At 51.8% G+C, this 16,227-nt stretch overlaps 1 protein-coding gene across 4 annotated transcripts in view; it reads right to left on the bottom strand.

Moving 5' to 3' along the window:
* Positions 1 to 16,227, bottom strand: part of NDRG4 (NDRG family member 4) — a 51,024-nt gene that overhangs the window by 17,753 nt on the left and 17,044 nt on the right. For all 4 annotated transcript variants that reach the window (XM_025369779.1, XM_025369777.1, XM_025369778.1 and 1 more), the window contains exons 2-3: positions 7,561 to 7,655; positions 514 to 558 (exon numbers count right to left, since the gene is read on the bottom strand). In XM_025369779.1, the coding sequence (XP_025225564.1) occupies positions 514 to 558; positions 7,561 to 7,632 (117 nt within the window). In that variant the 5' untranslated portion in view covers positions 7,633 to 7,655. The remainder of the gene's footprint in view (positions 1 to 513; positions 559 to 7,560; positions 7,656 to 16,227) is intronic.

Genomic DNA, 16,227 nt, shown 5'->3' with positions numbered 1-16,227 from the left:
ATTTTCCCAAACTCGGAAATCAACGGTCACTGTGGGACTCAGAGGAGAGACATGACTGGCCGAGTGAGCAACACCATCACCCGGAGAAATAAAAACAAAGGGCGTTTTCAGTTTTCACAGAGAACCTGGCATCAACTAAAGAGGACAGGGTTGTCCTGGCAACAGCTGTCATGGAAACAGGAGCTATTTTAGAGTCAACCTGCCTTTCATTGGAAGAAAATGCTGATTCAGATGACAACATCCCTCACTCTCTTTTCCATCCTCAGTCCCCCTAGAGACCCCATCTCTTCCCTGCTATTCACAGAAGCAGGGCCAGTTCATCTCCCACCCCAGCATCTCTCCGTTAGGCAGGGGGCTGGCAGGGCCGCTATGAGCTCTGGGGGTGGTCCTGGCAACTGCTACAGGCTAGGGGCACACAGAAGGGCTGTGACCCTCCTCTGGGACCTGGCCAGGTGGGGCGAGGGGCTGGCCAGCTGTCAGTCCCACATCTCGGGGGTCTGAGCCTTGACCTACCTTCCAGTCTGTGTCTGCAGCCAAGAGGAAGGCATCAGAGCTCTCCTAGGGGAAGGCAAACAGAGGGGGTGGCAAGTTAGGCCCTAGCTGGTCTGGGGAGCCCATGGGGCCTTAGCAGACTCAATTTCTGTCCCAGTCTGTATTTTCTTTTCTTTCTTTCTTTTTTTTTTTAGAGACAGGGTCTCACTCTATCACCCAGGCTGGAGTGCAGTGGCACAATCACAGCTCACTGCATCCTCAAACTCCTAGGTTCAAATGATCCTCCTGCCTTGGCCTCCTAAAGCGCTGGGATTACAGACATGAAACATCGTGCCCAGCCCACCAGTCTGTCTCAGTGTTAACAAAACTGACCAAGGGCTCACCAAGGTACCAGGTATTGGCCACCAAGTACTTGGTGGAGGAGCCTGTGAGCGTCCTCATTAAGGATGTGAGGATTCCATCTTACAGGCCACGAGGGTGAGGCTCAGAGAGGCTGAGTCACAGGCTAGAAAGTGCTGGAATCTCCCACTGCAAGTCCTTGCTGTTGGTCACTCTGCCCTCCTGCTACCGTAGATGTTTTTCTGACCATCAGGGCACAAGGGTGGAAGAAAGGGAGGGAAGGGGAGAGGTGGGCGTGACTAACATGCCCACGTGTAGGGATGGGGAAGCTGAGGCCCACACAGTGAGGGGACTTTTCCAGTCCACACAAAAGTACAGTGGCAGCTGCTCCCACATCTCCAGACCTGGTCGCTTTGCGCCTCAGATCACTGGAGCTTACTTCACAGTGAACCGTTTGAGTCTGGCTAGTGCCTGTTCTGCCCACTGGACCGCGGGCGTCACGAGGGCGGGACCACGTCTGGCTGTGCTCTCAGTATGAAGCTGGCATGGAAGGGGCTCGCCAGACACAAACAGATCTGGATGAACAATCAGGCTTCACCAACGAGGGGAGAGAGGCTCAAAATGCGCCCACAGGTTACGAGGCTGCACAGATGGCCAGGGGAGGAGCGGGGGCTGGAACCCCACGTCTGAGTTGCCAGGCTCTCCCTGAAGCCAAAGGGAGGGTGGCTGTGCGACTCACCCGCTCTGGGTCCGTCTCCCTATCTGTATGACAAGGCAGCTGGCCAGCTCAAACTTGGGCCACTTTCGGGCCTCGGGAGGGACACTAATCAGGGACCGGCACACGTCCGGGTAAAGGAAAACTCACAGGTCCTGCCTTGCCTTCCCCTGCGTCTGCCTAGAAACCTCCGTGCCCTGCTCTGCGAGGCTGTGAACTCATGGGCAGGTCACTCAGCCTCCAAGCCTCAGTGTTGTGAGGATTACAGGAGAAGCTCGGTGTTGCCCATCATTCTGCCCTTTGTATCCCAACGCTGTACTGTGCCTGCTACAGATTCTTTTAAGGAATAAATAAATACAAGGATTGGCCAGGCATGCTGGCTTATGCCTATAATCCCAGCACTTTAGGAAGCTGAGGCAGGCAGATCACCTGAGGTCAGGAGTTCGAGATCAGCCTGGCCAACATGTCAAAACCCTGTCTCTACTAAAAATATAAAAATTAGCCGGGTGTGGTGGTACGTGCCTGTAATCCCAGCTGCTAGGGAGGCTGAGGCAGGAGAATCACTTGAACCTGGGAGGCGGAGGTTGCAGTGAGCCGAGACTGTGCCACTGCACTCCAGCCTGGGTGATACAGTGAGACTCTGAATCAGAAACAAACAAACAAAAAAACAAACCACGGTTGACCGAGACAGTCACATGAGAAATAGGGTGCCACGGGAGGAAGAGGGAAGCAGTCAGCTAGGAAAGTACAAGGAGGAAAATGACCCGAAATCACAGGAGTGGGAGGGAGAAGAATGAAACCAGTATTTCTGCCATTTTTCCCAAAACAAGGAAGAGTTCAGCCACCTGCTTTCCAGCAGGCCAGGTGGTGGAGAAAATCAGAAGGAACTGGGGGTTCCCATACCCAAAGAGGAAAGCCAGGCTTTGGGCTGCCTGCGACTGTCACATAGAGAATAGCCGCACCCACTCGGGCTTCTGCAGATTCCTTCCAGGCCTGTGGGGGCTCTGCAGGGAGGAGGGGAGGAGAGGAGGGAAGGGATGGGGCTGGAGGGGGAGGACAAGGGCCTGGGGCTGATGATGAATGGATCCTCTCACCTTGCACAAGGGGGCTGAGGAGAAGAGAGGGGAGATGTCTATACTCGGGACCTTAAGAGGGCGATTATCTCAGAGAAGGACAGAGGAGGCAGTTTTGTTACAAGCAAAAGCTAACAAAAAAGAAGGCTGGGTGTGGTCACTCACATCTGTAATCCCAGCACTCTGGGAGGCCTAGGCAGGGGGATCACTTGAGACTAGGAGGTCCAGGCTGCAGTGAGCTAGGATTGTGACACTACACTGCAGACTGGGTGACAGGGTGAGACCCTGACTGTCTGCCTGTCTGTCTGTCTCTCTCTCTCTCTCTCTCTCTCTCACACACACACACACACACACACACACACACACACACACACACACACAGTGGAGCAGATAATGGCAGGGTGTGCTGTATGCTCTCTGGGTCTGGGGGCCCCAGGAGATGAAGGGTATGGGAGGGGAAGGACCCAAAGGCCAAGAAAATGCAGGGTGTGCTGAGGGAGGCGGAGGAGTGGTGTGTGGGAGGCGGGATGGGGACACAGGCGCAGAGGGATCCACAGACAGGCCAGGCACTGGAGTCTCCAAAGGCAAAAGCCAGGCTCCAGTGGCAGGCAGGCTGTGAGTAAATGTGTGGGAATCCTCACTTCCCACTGGACTGAGAGAATTTATACCTGGCAAACGGCAGAACGTTTAAAAAGTGAACAGGGTGCCAGATGAAGTGGCTCACGATTGTAATCCCAGCTGCTTGGGAGGCTGAGGTGGGCCAGGAGTTCGAGACCAGCCTGGGCAACATAGCAAGATTACCTGTCTCTACAAAATAGAAAAATGAGCCAGGCATGGTGGTGCATGCCTGTAGTTCCAGCTACTTAGGAGGCTGAAGTGGGAGGATCGCTTGAGCCCTCTCTAGCCTCCTTGAAGAAGGAGGAGGCTGTTATGGTCACACCACTGCACTCTAGCCTGGGTGCCAGAGCCAGACTTATCTCCAAACAAAAATAAAAAATAAATAGAAAGTGGAAAGGATGGGGCTGGGCACAGTGGATCACGCCTGTAATCCCAGCACTTTGGGAGGCCAAGGTGAGTGAATCACCTGAGGTAGGGAGTTTGAGGCCAGCCTGACCAATATGGAGAAACTCCATCTCTACTAAAACTACAAAATTAGCTGGGTGTGGTGGCACACGCCTGTAATCCCAGCTACTCAGGAGGCTGAGGCAGGAGAATCACTTGAATCTGGGAGGTGGAGGTTGCAGTGAGCCGAGATCGCGCCATTGCACTCCAGCCTGGGCAACAAGAGCGAAACTCCATCTCAAAAAAAAAAAAAAAAAAGCGAAAAGGATGGATGCTTTCTGCACTGCAGCTGAAAAAGGAGAATCTGTCTGTGAGAGCCAGAGAATCCTGCCTGAGAGCGCCAGACTAGCTCTTGAAGACAGAGAGAGGGGGTAGGACTGCATGGGGTGCCATGTCGCAGCATCCAGGAGACTGTGTCGGGCATGGGGTGGGGCTTTGTTTTAGACAGAGTCACTCTGTCGCCCAGACTGGAGTGCAGTGGCGATATCTGGGCTGACTGCAACCTCCGCCTCCCGGGTTCAAGTGATTGTCCTGCCTCAGCCTCCCGAGTAGCTGGGATTATAGGAGCTCATCACCACATTTGGCTAATTTTGTATTTTTAGTAGAGACAGGGTTTCACCATGTTGGTCAGGCTGGTCTCGAACTTCCGACCTCAAGTGATCCACCCACCTCAGCCTCCCAAAGTGCTGGGATTATAGGTATGAGCCACCATGCCCGGTCGGCTTTTGTTTTGTTTTGTTTTTGAGACACAGTCTCGCTCTGTCGCCCAGGCTAGAGTGTAGTGGTGCAATCTCGGCTCACTACAACCTCCACCTCCCAGGGTCAAGCGATTCTCCTGCCTCAGCCTCCTGAATAGCAGGGATTACAGCACCACGCCCAGCTAGTTTTTGTAATTTTAGTAGAGATGGGGTTTCGCCATGTTGGCCAGGCTGGTCTTGAACTCCGGATCTCAGGTGACCGGCCCACCTTGGGCTCCCAAAGTGCTGGGATTACAGGCGTGAGCCAACATGTCTGGCAGGAATGGGGCTTTTAAGGTGCCTTTGGAAAAAGCAGATGTGCCCAGGCCCACAGCTTGGGGCCTGTGCTGACTCATGAAGGAGGGGAGAAGCCTCCACAGGATCTGAAACGGAGACCCTCATGCAGGGGTGAGGATGTCATGGTGGCAAACTCTGGTCCTGGTGATGGGTGGATAGAGACACTACCTGCAGTGGCGCCAGGCTGCTCAGTGGACACGAACAGGCAGGAGTATGCCTGCTGAGTCAGGGAGGGAGGGGTGGCGAGGGCTGGGCCAGAATGAGGCAGAGAAGGGTGCCCAGCTGAGGTGGGCAGTGGAAGAGACAGGCATGGAAGTTATCAGGCCAACATGCCCTCAGCTCTCCCCATTGTGCTAGGGGGCCCTGCTGGGCCACAGAGGCACACCCCATACCAGCAGGCAGCACCTCCGTGCGGCTGTCCTGCAACCTGCACACTTCAGCACTTGTGATGGGATGCAGGGGTCCCCGAGGGCCCCTCACAGCAGAACTCTGCTTTCATGCCTCAAAAGACAGGCTGGCAGGCAGGCACAGAGGCTCAGGCCTGTCATCCCAGCACTTAGGAAGGCTGAGATGGGAGGATCACTTGCACCCAGAAGTTCAAGACCAGTCTGGGCAACAGAGCAAGACTCTACAAAATGGAAAAATTAGCCAGGTGTGGTGGCACATGCCTATGATCCTGGCTACTCAGGAGGCTGAGGTAGGAGGATCACTTGAGCCCAGGAAGCTGAGGCTGCAGTGGGCTATGATGGCACCACTGCACGCCAGCCCGGGTGACAGAGTGAGACCCTGTTTCAGAAGAAAAAAAAAGAAAGAAAGAAAGGAAAAGAAAAGTCAGAAAGAAAGACATAGGCAGGAGTGGGCAGGAGGGACTTTTTAGAAAGTTCTGAGAAACTTCTTCCTTCTGAGCTGTATCACCATCTGTGGCTTCCACCCAGCCCATGTTTTTACTGAGAACCCACTGTGTGCTGTGTGGGGCACTGGGGAGACCTGGGGGTGCAAAACAGAATAGATCTCTGTCCTGGGAACCTGTGGGGCGGGGCACACACAAACCACACTAAGTGACACGGCCAGGGCCAGAGCGTGTTGGGGTTTCAATATTAGACCCAGGGGTTAGAGAGGGACTCTCTGAGGAGGGAGCATTTGAGCAGAGGCCTGAATAAAACAAGGAGTGGAGCCAGCCCTGCAAATTTCTGGGCTAGTGTATCCCAGGCAGATACACTGGGAATGTGATGGGCATGTTCAAGGAGGCTAGAGAGAAGTAAGCTGGGGACAGGCTTGGGAGACAGGCTGGGGAGCTGGTGCAGATTGCATCCTGGGTTCCAGCTCTGACTGAGATGGCTTGTTAAGCAGAGAAGTGACACGGCTTATTTTTTATTTATTTATGTTTTGAGACAGAGTCTTACTCTGTTGCCCAGGCTGGAGTGCAGCAGTGCAGTCTTGGGGTTGAACCTCCCGGGTTCAAGTGATTCTGCCTACGGAGTAGCTGGGATTACAGGTGTCCACCACCACGCCCGGCTAATTTTTGTATTTTTAGTAGAGACAGGGTTTCACCATGTTGGCCAGGCTGGTCTCGAACTCCTGACCTCATGTGATCTGCCCACCTTGGCCTCCCAAAGTGCTGAGATTACAGGTGTGAGCCACCATGCCCAGCTCATGGCTTATTTTTAAAGGGTACAGAGCAAAGGCAGAGGCAAAAAGACTAGCAAGGAGGATCCTGCAAGCATCCTGGGGCAACAGCTGATGGAGGCTTAGACCAGGGAGCAAGTAAACTTAGAATAAAGGACTTGAAAAATGTGCAGTCACCACCCCACCAGGGCAGCTTATCTGTGGCTACTCTCGGATAAGCCACGTCTTATCAGTTAACTCAAGGTTCTGTCTGTAAGATAACACTGTACTCTTCTTGGGGGCAGGACTGCCACCTCATGTGGTTGGATCCCTGGATCCTGGCTGGCTGCACAGTTCCAATCCTGGCTGCTCAGCAGCTCCTGGGCTCCTCTCCTTGTGATGGAAGGCTGGGGAGGCAGGGCAGGGCAGAGGACAGCACCCTGTAGATTTGAGGGGCTGGGCTCCTGGCCTCCCCATCTGTAAAAGGAGGGGGTCCAGGCAGCATCACTTGCAGGGACCCCAGCCCTAATGCCTCAGAATCCAACAAGCAGGGAACCCACACTTTTTGCAAAGTGGTTTGTGTCACAGTCACCAGTATGATGGCACTGGGAGGGAGGAAAAGGGAAGGTGGACAGGGTGTTGTCACAACAAAAAAGGGTGGCATGAAAGTCACTCTGGCCTCTAACACCTTGTCCCATGACAGGGGGGTCTTTGGGACAAAATCATAACCTGTGATGCCTCTGTCCCACTGCCCTGGGTGGCACTGTTGGTTAGACCTGCCCAGGTGCCACAGAGGCTTGGGAGGCTGATAAGGAAGAGTGCACAGACAGGGGAGCAGCGTGCCCTGCTGGAGCCAGCACTGCCCGGTAATTACCTCTTGGGACTCCTGGGCTGTCCACAAACGGGTTGATACGGACTCATTCCCCCACTAGCTGTGTGACCTTGGCCAACTGGGTTCACCTCTCTGTGCATCAGTTTTCTTGTCATTAAAGCGGGAATAACTCTCCTGTAGCACCTTTAGCCTCAAAGACGGCTGAAGCCACCTTGAGGCTGGCTGGGTCTGCGTGGCACTCAGGCCTCCCGGAACTCCCCCCACCCACCTCCGCCCGAGGCAGGGACAGGGCTTCTTGGGGTGGCCGGCGATGGGGAGGGTCAGCTGCAGGGAAGGCGCGCGGTCTCCCTCTTGGCCACGAGGTGGCGCACTCGGCCCTAAGACCTCAAAGGCGAGACTCCAACTCACCAGCTCGGTGGCGTCCTGGCCCCGGAGCAGCGGCTTCTCCTCAGGGAATCGCAGCTCCTGCAGCCCGGCCATGGTCACGTCGTGGAGCAGGAGGCCTAGGGAGGGAGGGCAGGGTTGAGGCCTGCTGCGGCGGCGACGCCCGGGCGGAGAAGGACAGCGCAAGCCAGGGCTAGGGCAGGAGCGCGGGGACCAGACGCACTGTCCCCTGGCCCCCAAGCGCAGCCCACCCAGGCACTCAGGGCCCCCAGGCCTCCGTCTGCAAGCCCGGCCTGTCTGGCTTGGGGGATACCATTATAGCATTTGTTTTCTCGTTTTTTTTTTTTTTTTTTTTTTTTTTTTTTTTTTTTTCCCTGATTCTCGCTTTGTTGCCCAGGCTGGAGGGCAGTGGTGCAATCTTGGCTCACTGCAACCTTCGCCTCCTGGATTTAAGCGATTCTCCCGCCTCAGCTTCCCAAGTAGCTGGGATTACAGGTGTGCACCACCACCGTGCTAACTTTTGTGTTTTTAGTAGAGACGGGGTTTCACCATGTTGGTCAGCCTGGTCTCGAACTCCTGACCTCAAGTGATCCACCCGCCTCGGTCTCCCAAAGTGTTAACATTTCAGGTGTGAGATACCACGCCCAGCCTATTATTTGCTCTTAAAAATTAAAACATGTTTCCAAATAAAAGAGAAAAGCAACGTCATGATTCCTAAAACAATTACAAGCAAAATTCTGCCTTTATTGAGAAGCAGAAGGGCACGTGCAGGGAGGCCAAACACAGGGTCAGACGCAGACAGAGTCCTCTGCCGAGGGCCTCTGGTGTCTGAAGCGGACAGTGGGGCTCTGGAGGATAGAGAGACTGGAGAGGAACATAGCTGAGAGCTCCCCGGAGGGCTCACAAGACGAGCCTGTGTGAAGATGGGCCAGGGAGGGGTGGGAGTAGAGGCTCTGGTGGTGTCACAGGTTGAGTGATGTTGAAAGTGAGGGTGCAGGTCTCAAATCAGGCCACCAGCAGGGAGGGGGTGACACACAGGGGCTGCTCAGCTGCCAGAGGGTGGGCCTGGGAAATCCCAGGGGTTTCTGAACCTCAGAAGAAGAATGGGTCATACACGCAGGCGTGTGTGTGTGTGTGTCTGTGTGCGTGTGTGTATGTGTGCAGCAGCCAGTGGTAGGGGAAGGAAGACACAGGGTCCCAGGACCCCATAATTCCTCTAGGAACGGCACCATCATCCCTCAATTTCACGATGGCAGAGGTCAGAATGCACCAAGAGAAAAACTAGCCAAGAACATGATCTAGAAATTCATAAAAGAATTAAAAATGGCCAGTACCTACATGGAAAAATATTCATGCTCACTAGAAGTCAAAGAAATTTAAATTAAGAAACTTTTTTTTTTTTGGCCAGGCACTGTGGCTCATGCCTATAATCCCAGCATTTTGGGCAGCTGAGGCTGGAGAAGCACTTGAGCCCAGAGGTTCAGGACCAACCTGGACAACACAGCAAGACCCCATCTCTACAAAAAAAATAAAGTAGCTGGGTGTGGTGGTGACAGCCTATGGTCCCAGCTACTCAGGAGGCTGAGGTGGGAGGATCACTTGAGACCAGGAGTTCAAGGTTACAGGGAGCTATGATTGCACCACTCCACTCCAGCCTGAGTGACAGAGCAAGACCCTGTCTCGAATGAATGAATGGATAGCTCTTTCTTTTTTTGCCAATGGCATTGGCAAAGTTTACATGGCTAGCAAAGGTGTACTGAAACAAGCACTTCTTATATAGCTTGTAAGTATATAAATGGACATATATTTTTGGAGGGCAGTTTTGCAAATGAATTAAAATCATTTAAAAGGTTCATACTCTCAGACTCAGCAATCCTCTCCCGTGGAGAAATCGCCTAAAGAAACCAGAGATGGCAACAAATCATTTATCTATAAGAATTCTCAGCACAGTGCCATTTACAATAGAGAAAAAAATTGAAAAAAAAAAGTCTATCAATAGGGTACAAGATAAACTGTGTGTCAATAATAAAAGATGATTTAATATAATAAGAAAATTCCTGTTACAATAAATAGAAAAGCAGGCCTGGGTCCCTGCGCACGTGCCATGCCGGAGTCCCGGCTCCCAGTGGTTTCCGAGGAAACCAGCTAACACAATGCAGATGGGCTGTATTTTTAGAAAGGCATCCTTGAGGCTCTCCCGCTCCCATTTCCATCCTTTCTGATGTGTGCACGCTCACCCATCCATCCAGGGCATGGGGGCTGGGAGAGCTGAAAGAAGGGTCCCCTCCTTGGAAAACTCCTCTGCATCAAGACATCTTAGCCACCTGCTTTCCTGAACACCCATCTCAATTAAAGTCCTTGGTAGCCCTGGGGTGTCCCTGTGGCCCCGCACCCCCAGCCTGTTATGAAACCACCCTGGACACCATCCTCCCCAAGGACCATGCTATTAAAAGGGCTGAGAGTGGGCAGTGCAGGGACAGATGGCCTGTGACGGAGGTGGTGGCGGGGAAGGGGGCAGAGAGAGACCTCATCATCCAGAGAACGGGGAATGGCTCAGCCCATGAAAAACAGACAGTCCAGGGCTTGGCTGGAGTTGCGGGGCTCCAGGACAAAGAGGCCAGAGCAGACATTTCCACAGCAGGCTGGCAGAAAAGTTTCTTCTAAAGAAAGTTACGATTTTTTTTTTTTTTTTTAAGAAGCTATGTGATAAGTTATAAGAAAATGAGAGTCCTACTCATGAAGCCTGGCTAAGGTCCCCAAAGAGTTAAGTAGCACAGAAGTGGGAAGACGCCAGGGTCTATGAAGCGGCCAACAATGGCTCTTTCCACTCTGCCATGCTTTCCCCCTTCTTGATCTCTTATTCCCTAAAGGGACGGGAGCCGCCCTGTCCAGCCCCCAGTGCAAAGACAAGAGCTCTCCCAGGAGACGCGTGTGCAGGGACCTGCTGGGCAGGCAGAAGCTGTAAACACAGAATGGGCCTGGGGTAAGTCCCAACGCTTCTACTTCTCAGGGGTAAGATCTGGAGCCACTGAACCCAGGCCATCATTTCTACCCTATCATTCAATGGCTAGCTTTATTTTGGGCAAATCACTCAAAGCCTCACTTATTTGCAATATGAGATCATGTTGCCCACCTCAGAAAAGTCTGAGGTGCAACAGAAACAATAAATATATAAATAACTTTTTTTTTTTAGACGGATTCTTGCTCTGTCGCCCAGGCTGGCGTGCAGTGGCATGGTCTCGGCTCACTGCAGCCGCTGCCTCCTGGGTTCAAGTGATTCTCCTGCTCCATCCTCCCAAGTAGTTGGGATTACAGGCACCTGCCACCACGCCCAGCTATTTTTTTTTTTTTTTTTTTGTATTTTTAGTAGAAATGAGTTTTTGCCATGTTGGCCAGGTTGGTCTTGAACTTTTGACCGCAGGTGATCCATCTGCCTCAGCCTCCTAAAGTGTAAAAATGACCCTTTTTTTGTTTGCTCAGAGGGTCTTGGTCAAAACAAACCCTGGCTCTGCTCTTAGCAAACTCCAGGCTGGAGTGCAGTGGTACAATCATCGCTCACGGCAGCCTCAAACTCCTGGGCTTAAGTGATCCTCTCACCTCAGCCTCCCAAGTAGCTGGGACCACAGGTGTGTGCCACCAGAGCCCCACTATTTTTTTTTCTTTCATTTTTTGTAGAGATGGGGTCTCACTATGTTGGCCAGGCTGGTCTCAAACTCCTGGGCTCAAGCAATCCTCCTACCTCAGCCTCCCAAAGCACTGGGAGTACTGGTGTGAGCCACCATGCCCAGCCTAAAATGCCTTTTAAATGAAAGATTTTTGTACATATTTGAATGGAACAAAAATCACATAGATGATCAGGGTGTTCCTTGCCTTTCCCTGCCGATTTAAGATAACTTTGGAGTTTTGTTTTTTGTTTTTTTTCTTGTTTCTGTTAGATTCATAGCTGCACGCAGAGGGACGAAGCTGATATACATAGGGGAGGGATGGTACAAGGGATGAGGGAGAGGAAACAGCCCCTTTGGCTGGGGGACAGTGACATGTGAGAGGCCCCTGAAGGGCAAAGGAGCACCGGGGACTGTGGAAATGGGCTCCTGTGCTGTGTTAGTGTGGGTGGATTCCTTAAGAGGAATTGCATTTCAGTTTAATCACTTCTGGTTGCTGATTTGTGTTTTTTCTCCTTTCCTTCTTCTTTTTTCAAGGCAAACAGGAGCACTCGGCTCCCACCATGCAGCCAGCAGGCCCCTCCCGCTATGCTTCTGTAACTGGGATTCCATGCTGAGACCCCAGCCAGGTGAATCCTCTGATTTATTAGGGTTAAAAATAGAAGCAATGACTGTGGTCATTCCTGGAACTATCCCATAAATGCTTAAATTGATCAGCAGTAGTTACACATCCTACAGAAAAAAGCAATTGCTGAATTGGGAGAACAAGTGCAGTAGTCCTAGGAGATGGTGGGGGTGTTTGAAAATACACTGGGGGGCCGGGCGCGGTGGCTCACACCTGTAATCCTGGCACTTTGGGGGGCCAAGGCAGGCAGATCACTTGAAGCCAGGAGTTCGAGACCAGCCCAGCCAACATGGCAAAACCCTGTCTCTACTAAAAATTCAAAAATTAGCTGGGCGTGATGGTGGGTGCCTGTAATCCCAGCTACTTGGGAGGCTGAGACAGGAGAATTACTTAAGCCCAGGAGGTGGAGGTTGCAGTGAGCTGAGATTGCATCACTGCACTCCAGCCTGGGTGACAAAGCAAGACTCTGAGGAAGAAAGTAGGAAAGAAGGAAAGGAAGGGAGGGAGGGAAAAGAAAAGAAAGAAAAGAAAGAAAGGAAGGAAGGAAAGAAAGGAAAGAAAACAAAAAGAAGGAAAGAAAGATGAAGGAAGGAAGGAAGGAAAGAAGGGAGGGAGGGAGGGAGGGAGAAAGGAAAGAGAGAAGAGAAAAAAATGAAAATATATTGAAGAATTTGGGTGGTCTCAGTGACTGAGGGTCCTACATTCAGTGCCCAGGGACCACGGGTGAGAAGGGTCATGCAATGTGGGGACAGTGCTACACATGAAGGATCACTCCCCACCCCAGCCCCCATAGCTGCACAGTGAGAAACACTAGAACTGAAAGAGAAGAGAGTAGGACATAAATGGAGTGAAGTTAGAGGATACAGGAGAAGCCAGACAGAGGAACCAGGCCTGTGGGACAGGAAGAGACCAAATAAGAAGAGGTAGAACTGTGGAATGGCTGGTGTTCTTTCAACCACAGGGGTGAAGGGGACCCACAGGTCAGGGGCAAGGTCCGGTCCACGCTGCCTTGAGTATGCCACACTCCTGAGTTAAAAGGTTCCATTATTATGAGAAATGCCACAGGCAAATGAAATGAGCCACACCCAGGTCTGGCCAGCTCCACCCTGGGGGAGGGGTCCGTGCCTCCCCCGGATGTGGCCGAGTGGGAGCGTGTGACTCATGTCCAGGCCTGTGCACCCAGGCACGGCAGACCTGGTGTATCTCTACTGCTTGGATCAGAGTTGGTGCTCAGTGATACACGGGCCACCATCCCTACCCGACGCTATACCAGTGCCTGGTTGGAAAAGAAGCCCCAGAAATCTGGGACCCCGGACATTGGGGAATCACCTTCCAACTGCACTATATAGGGGGTCTGGAACTGTCCAGGAGCTGGACTCTCTTATTACTCTCCCTGTCCTTATCCTGATCTCCTAGGCCTGGGACAGCACTGAGGGTGGGACAGGGATGGGGACTCCATCTTCTCTCGGGATTCCCAGTTCACAGATGAGAAATAAGAGGCACAGGAAGGAGCGACTGACCGATGCAAGTTCTCCCGTGGCCAACCCAGGCTGGGGATCCAGAGTGCATGCTCCCACCCGCCTACGTGCATTCTGCCTCCCTGGCTGGGTGGCAGGATGGGAGGATGCGGGCGACATGACTTTCTCTAGCCCAGGCTCCATTTCCCTCTCTAGGTATGGCTCCTTGATTTACGCCAAACTTGAACTTGGCCAGTTCTGCTTTTTCCTTGGGTTGAGCCTATGAATCCCTATGCCCCCACCAACCACACCACCCTGCATACACGCGCGTGTGCACACACACACACCCCCCCAGCACATTCCACCGTCTTAGGCAGCCGTATTTGGATTCTGGCACTCCTGGCTAAAGACCCGGGCTGACTCAGTAGGCGCATCCTCCCCACGGGAAGCACATGCCTTTGTTCATGCTGTTCCCTCTGCCTGGAATGCCTTTCCCCACCATATCCCTACAAGGGGAGCAATATGGAAAACAGTCCTTAATATTACTGAATGCCGTGTTCCAGGCATTTTACATGTATAAGCTCGTTTACTCCTCCTGACTCCTCATAGAGGTAGGTACTACTACTGTCCTCATTTTGTAGCTGAGGAAGTGAGGCATACAGAGGTGACATCACCAGCCCAAGGTATTATGACTGGTAAGTGACGGAACCTGGATTTGAACCCATGATGTCTGGGTCTGGAGCTCATATACTCATGTGTGGACTCTATCATCTTTCTTTTTTCTTCTTCTTTTTTAAGACAGAGTCTCACTCTGTTGCCCAGGATGGAGTGCAGTGGTGCGATCTCAGCTCATTGCAACCTCCGCCTTCTGAGTTCAAGTTAATTCTCATCCCTCAGCCTCCCAACATAGCTGGGATTACAGAATTCTGCCACCAGGTCCAGCTAATTTTTGTACTTTTAGTAGTGATGGGGTTTCGCCATGTTGGCCAGGCTGGGACTCTATCGTCTTGCTAACCCACTGATGCATGGATGAGTGGTTTAATCTCCCTACTGTCACCTCCCAGAGGACAGCGACCTGATCTTGTTCATCTGTCCAACCCCATCAGAGTCCAAACACACACAGGCTTAATGACTGGGAAATTAGATGTAGGACAGGCTGGAAATCTCCATGGCTGACCCGCCCACAGAAGCTATAGGAAAGCACAGGATAAACATTTTTGTTGCTCAAATGTCACTGTTCCAATGTCAGTTATAGGCATAAAACAGTATTCAAATGCACACCACCAAGGTGGTGAGGCCACTCTGATACGAGGCTGTTTGATGGGGCTCGCTGTCAAGAGGCCTCCAGGGCAGTAAGTTTGGCCACAAAATTTGGAGGGAGCAGGGCTGGGCGCGGTAGCTCATGCCTGTAATCCCAGCACTTTGGGAGACAAAGGCAGGCAGATCACTTGAGGTCAGGAGTTCGAGACCAGCCTGGCCAACACAGTGAAACCCTGTTTCTACTAAAAATTCAAGAATTAGCTGGGTGTGGTGGCAGGCACCTGTAATCCCAGCTACTCAGGAGGCTGAAGCAGGAGAATCACTTGAACCTGGGAGGTGGAGGTTGCAGTGAGCCGAGATCCTGCCACTGTACTCCAGCCTGGGTGATAGAGCAAGACTCCATCTCAAAAACAAACAAACAATCAAAAGAAAACTTGGAGGGGCAGATGCAGCCTCAGCACATTCCCCACCTCCTGCAGGTTGGTCTGGGCTCTCTCCTTCCTCTCAAATCCTGTGTTTCCAGTCTCCCCACGGCGTTTGCCAAAATCCCTTAAAGGGGACAGACTTAGTAGCACTCCCATTCTAGGGCTCAATAAGGAGAAAGAAAATACTATACACTCAATGGAAAAGTGGGCAAAGGTCTGGGATGGGAATTCAGAGAAGAAACAAGGGCAAAGTATCTGCCCTGCCTCACTGGCCGTCAGAGAAATGCATGTGAAACAATGAGCAATATGACCTGCTCAGACCGCAGCTTCTCAGACACTCCTAGAGGACAAGCACCACATGTGTTTTGTTCACTGGGATGTCCCCTGTGTCTATGACAGCGCTGGGCACAGGGCAGACACTCAACATTTCTGTTCAATGAAATAAGTAAATGAACGAATGAACCATTCTTCATACAGACCACAAATTACTAAAAGATGGATAATATGCAAGGTTGGTGAGGTTCTGGGAAAATGGGCGCACCCTCATGCTGCTGGCTGGATGGCAGTGGGTTCAGCTTTATTTGGAGAACAACTTGGTAGTCTGTTAAATGCAAATATCTGTCAATTCTGCAATTCTGTGTCTAGGTATTTATCCTAAAGAAAAACACCCACGTGTACACTAAGAGGCAGCACACAAGGGTGCTCACTGCACAGCTGAGTGGAGCAGTGCCATCTGGAAACCACCTCAGTGAGCACCAGGAAGATGGTGAAATAAATTATGGAACATCTACGCGCTGGAGGACCATGCAGCCATTAAATAAACAAGGCAGCTCCACTCAAACAGAGCGGGAAAGCATTCTAAAATATGCAATTAAGAAAAAAAGGCATGTCACCAAATAACGTGTAAAACTAATCCCATTTATGGCTGGGTGCAGGCTCACACCTGTAATCCCAGCACTTTGGGAGGCCAAGGCAGGAGAGTTGCTTGAACCTGGGAGGCGAAGGTTGCAGTGAGCCGAGATCGCGCCATTGTACTCCAGCCTGGGCAACAGAGTGAGATTCTGTCTCAAAATAATCTCATTTATATAAAAATTATATGCATTGAACAAGTATATATATTGGCAACTTCCAAAAAAAAATCCTCAAAAGACTCAGGGTAAACTGTAACAATGCTTATCTCTGGGGAAGGATATGGGGAAGGGTATAAAAGGGAGATTCTTTTTTTAATCCGGTGCACCAGATTTTATCAAATCTAAGATATC

The sequence above is a fragment of the Theropithecus gelada genome, chromosome 20 (genome assembly GCF_003255815.1).
Source record: "Theropithecus gelada isolate Dixy chromosome 20, Tgel_1.0, whole genome shotgun sequence".
NCBI lineage: Eukaryota > Metazoa > Chordata > Mammalia > Primates > Cercopithecidae > Theropithecus > Theropithecus gelada.
Note: the sequence above shows the minus strand (reverse complement) of the source record. Positions and strands in the feature narration are given on the sequence as shown.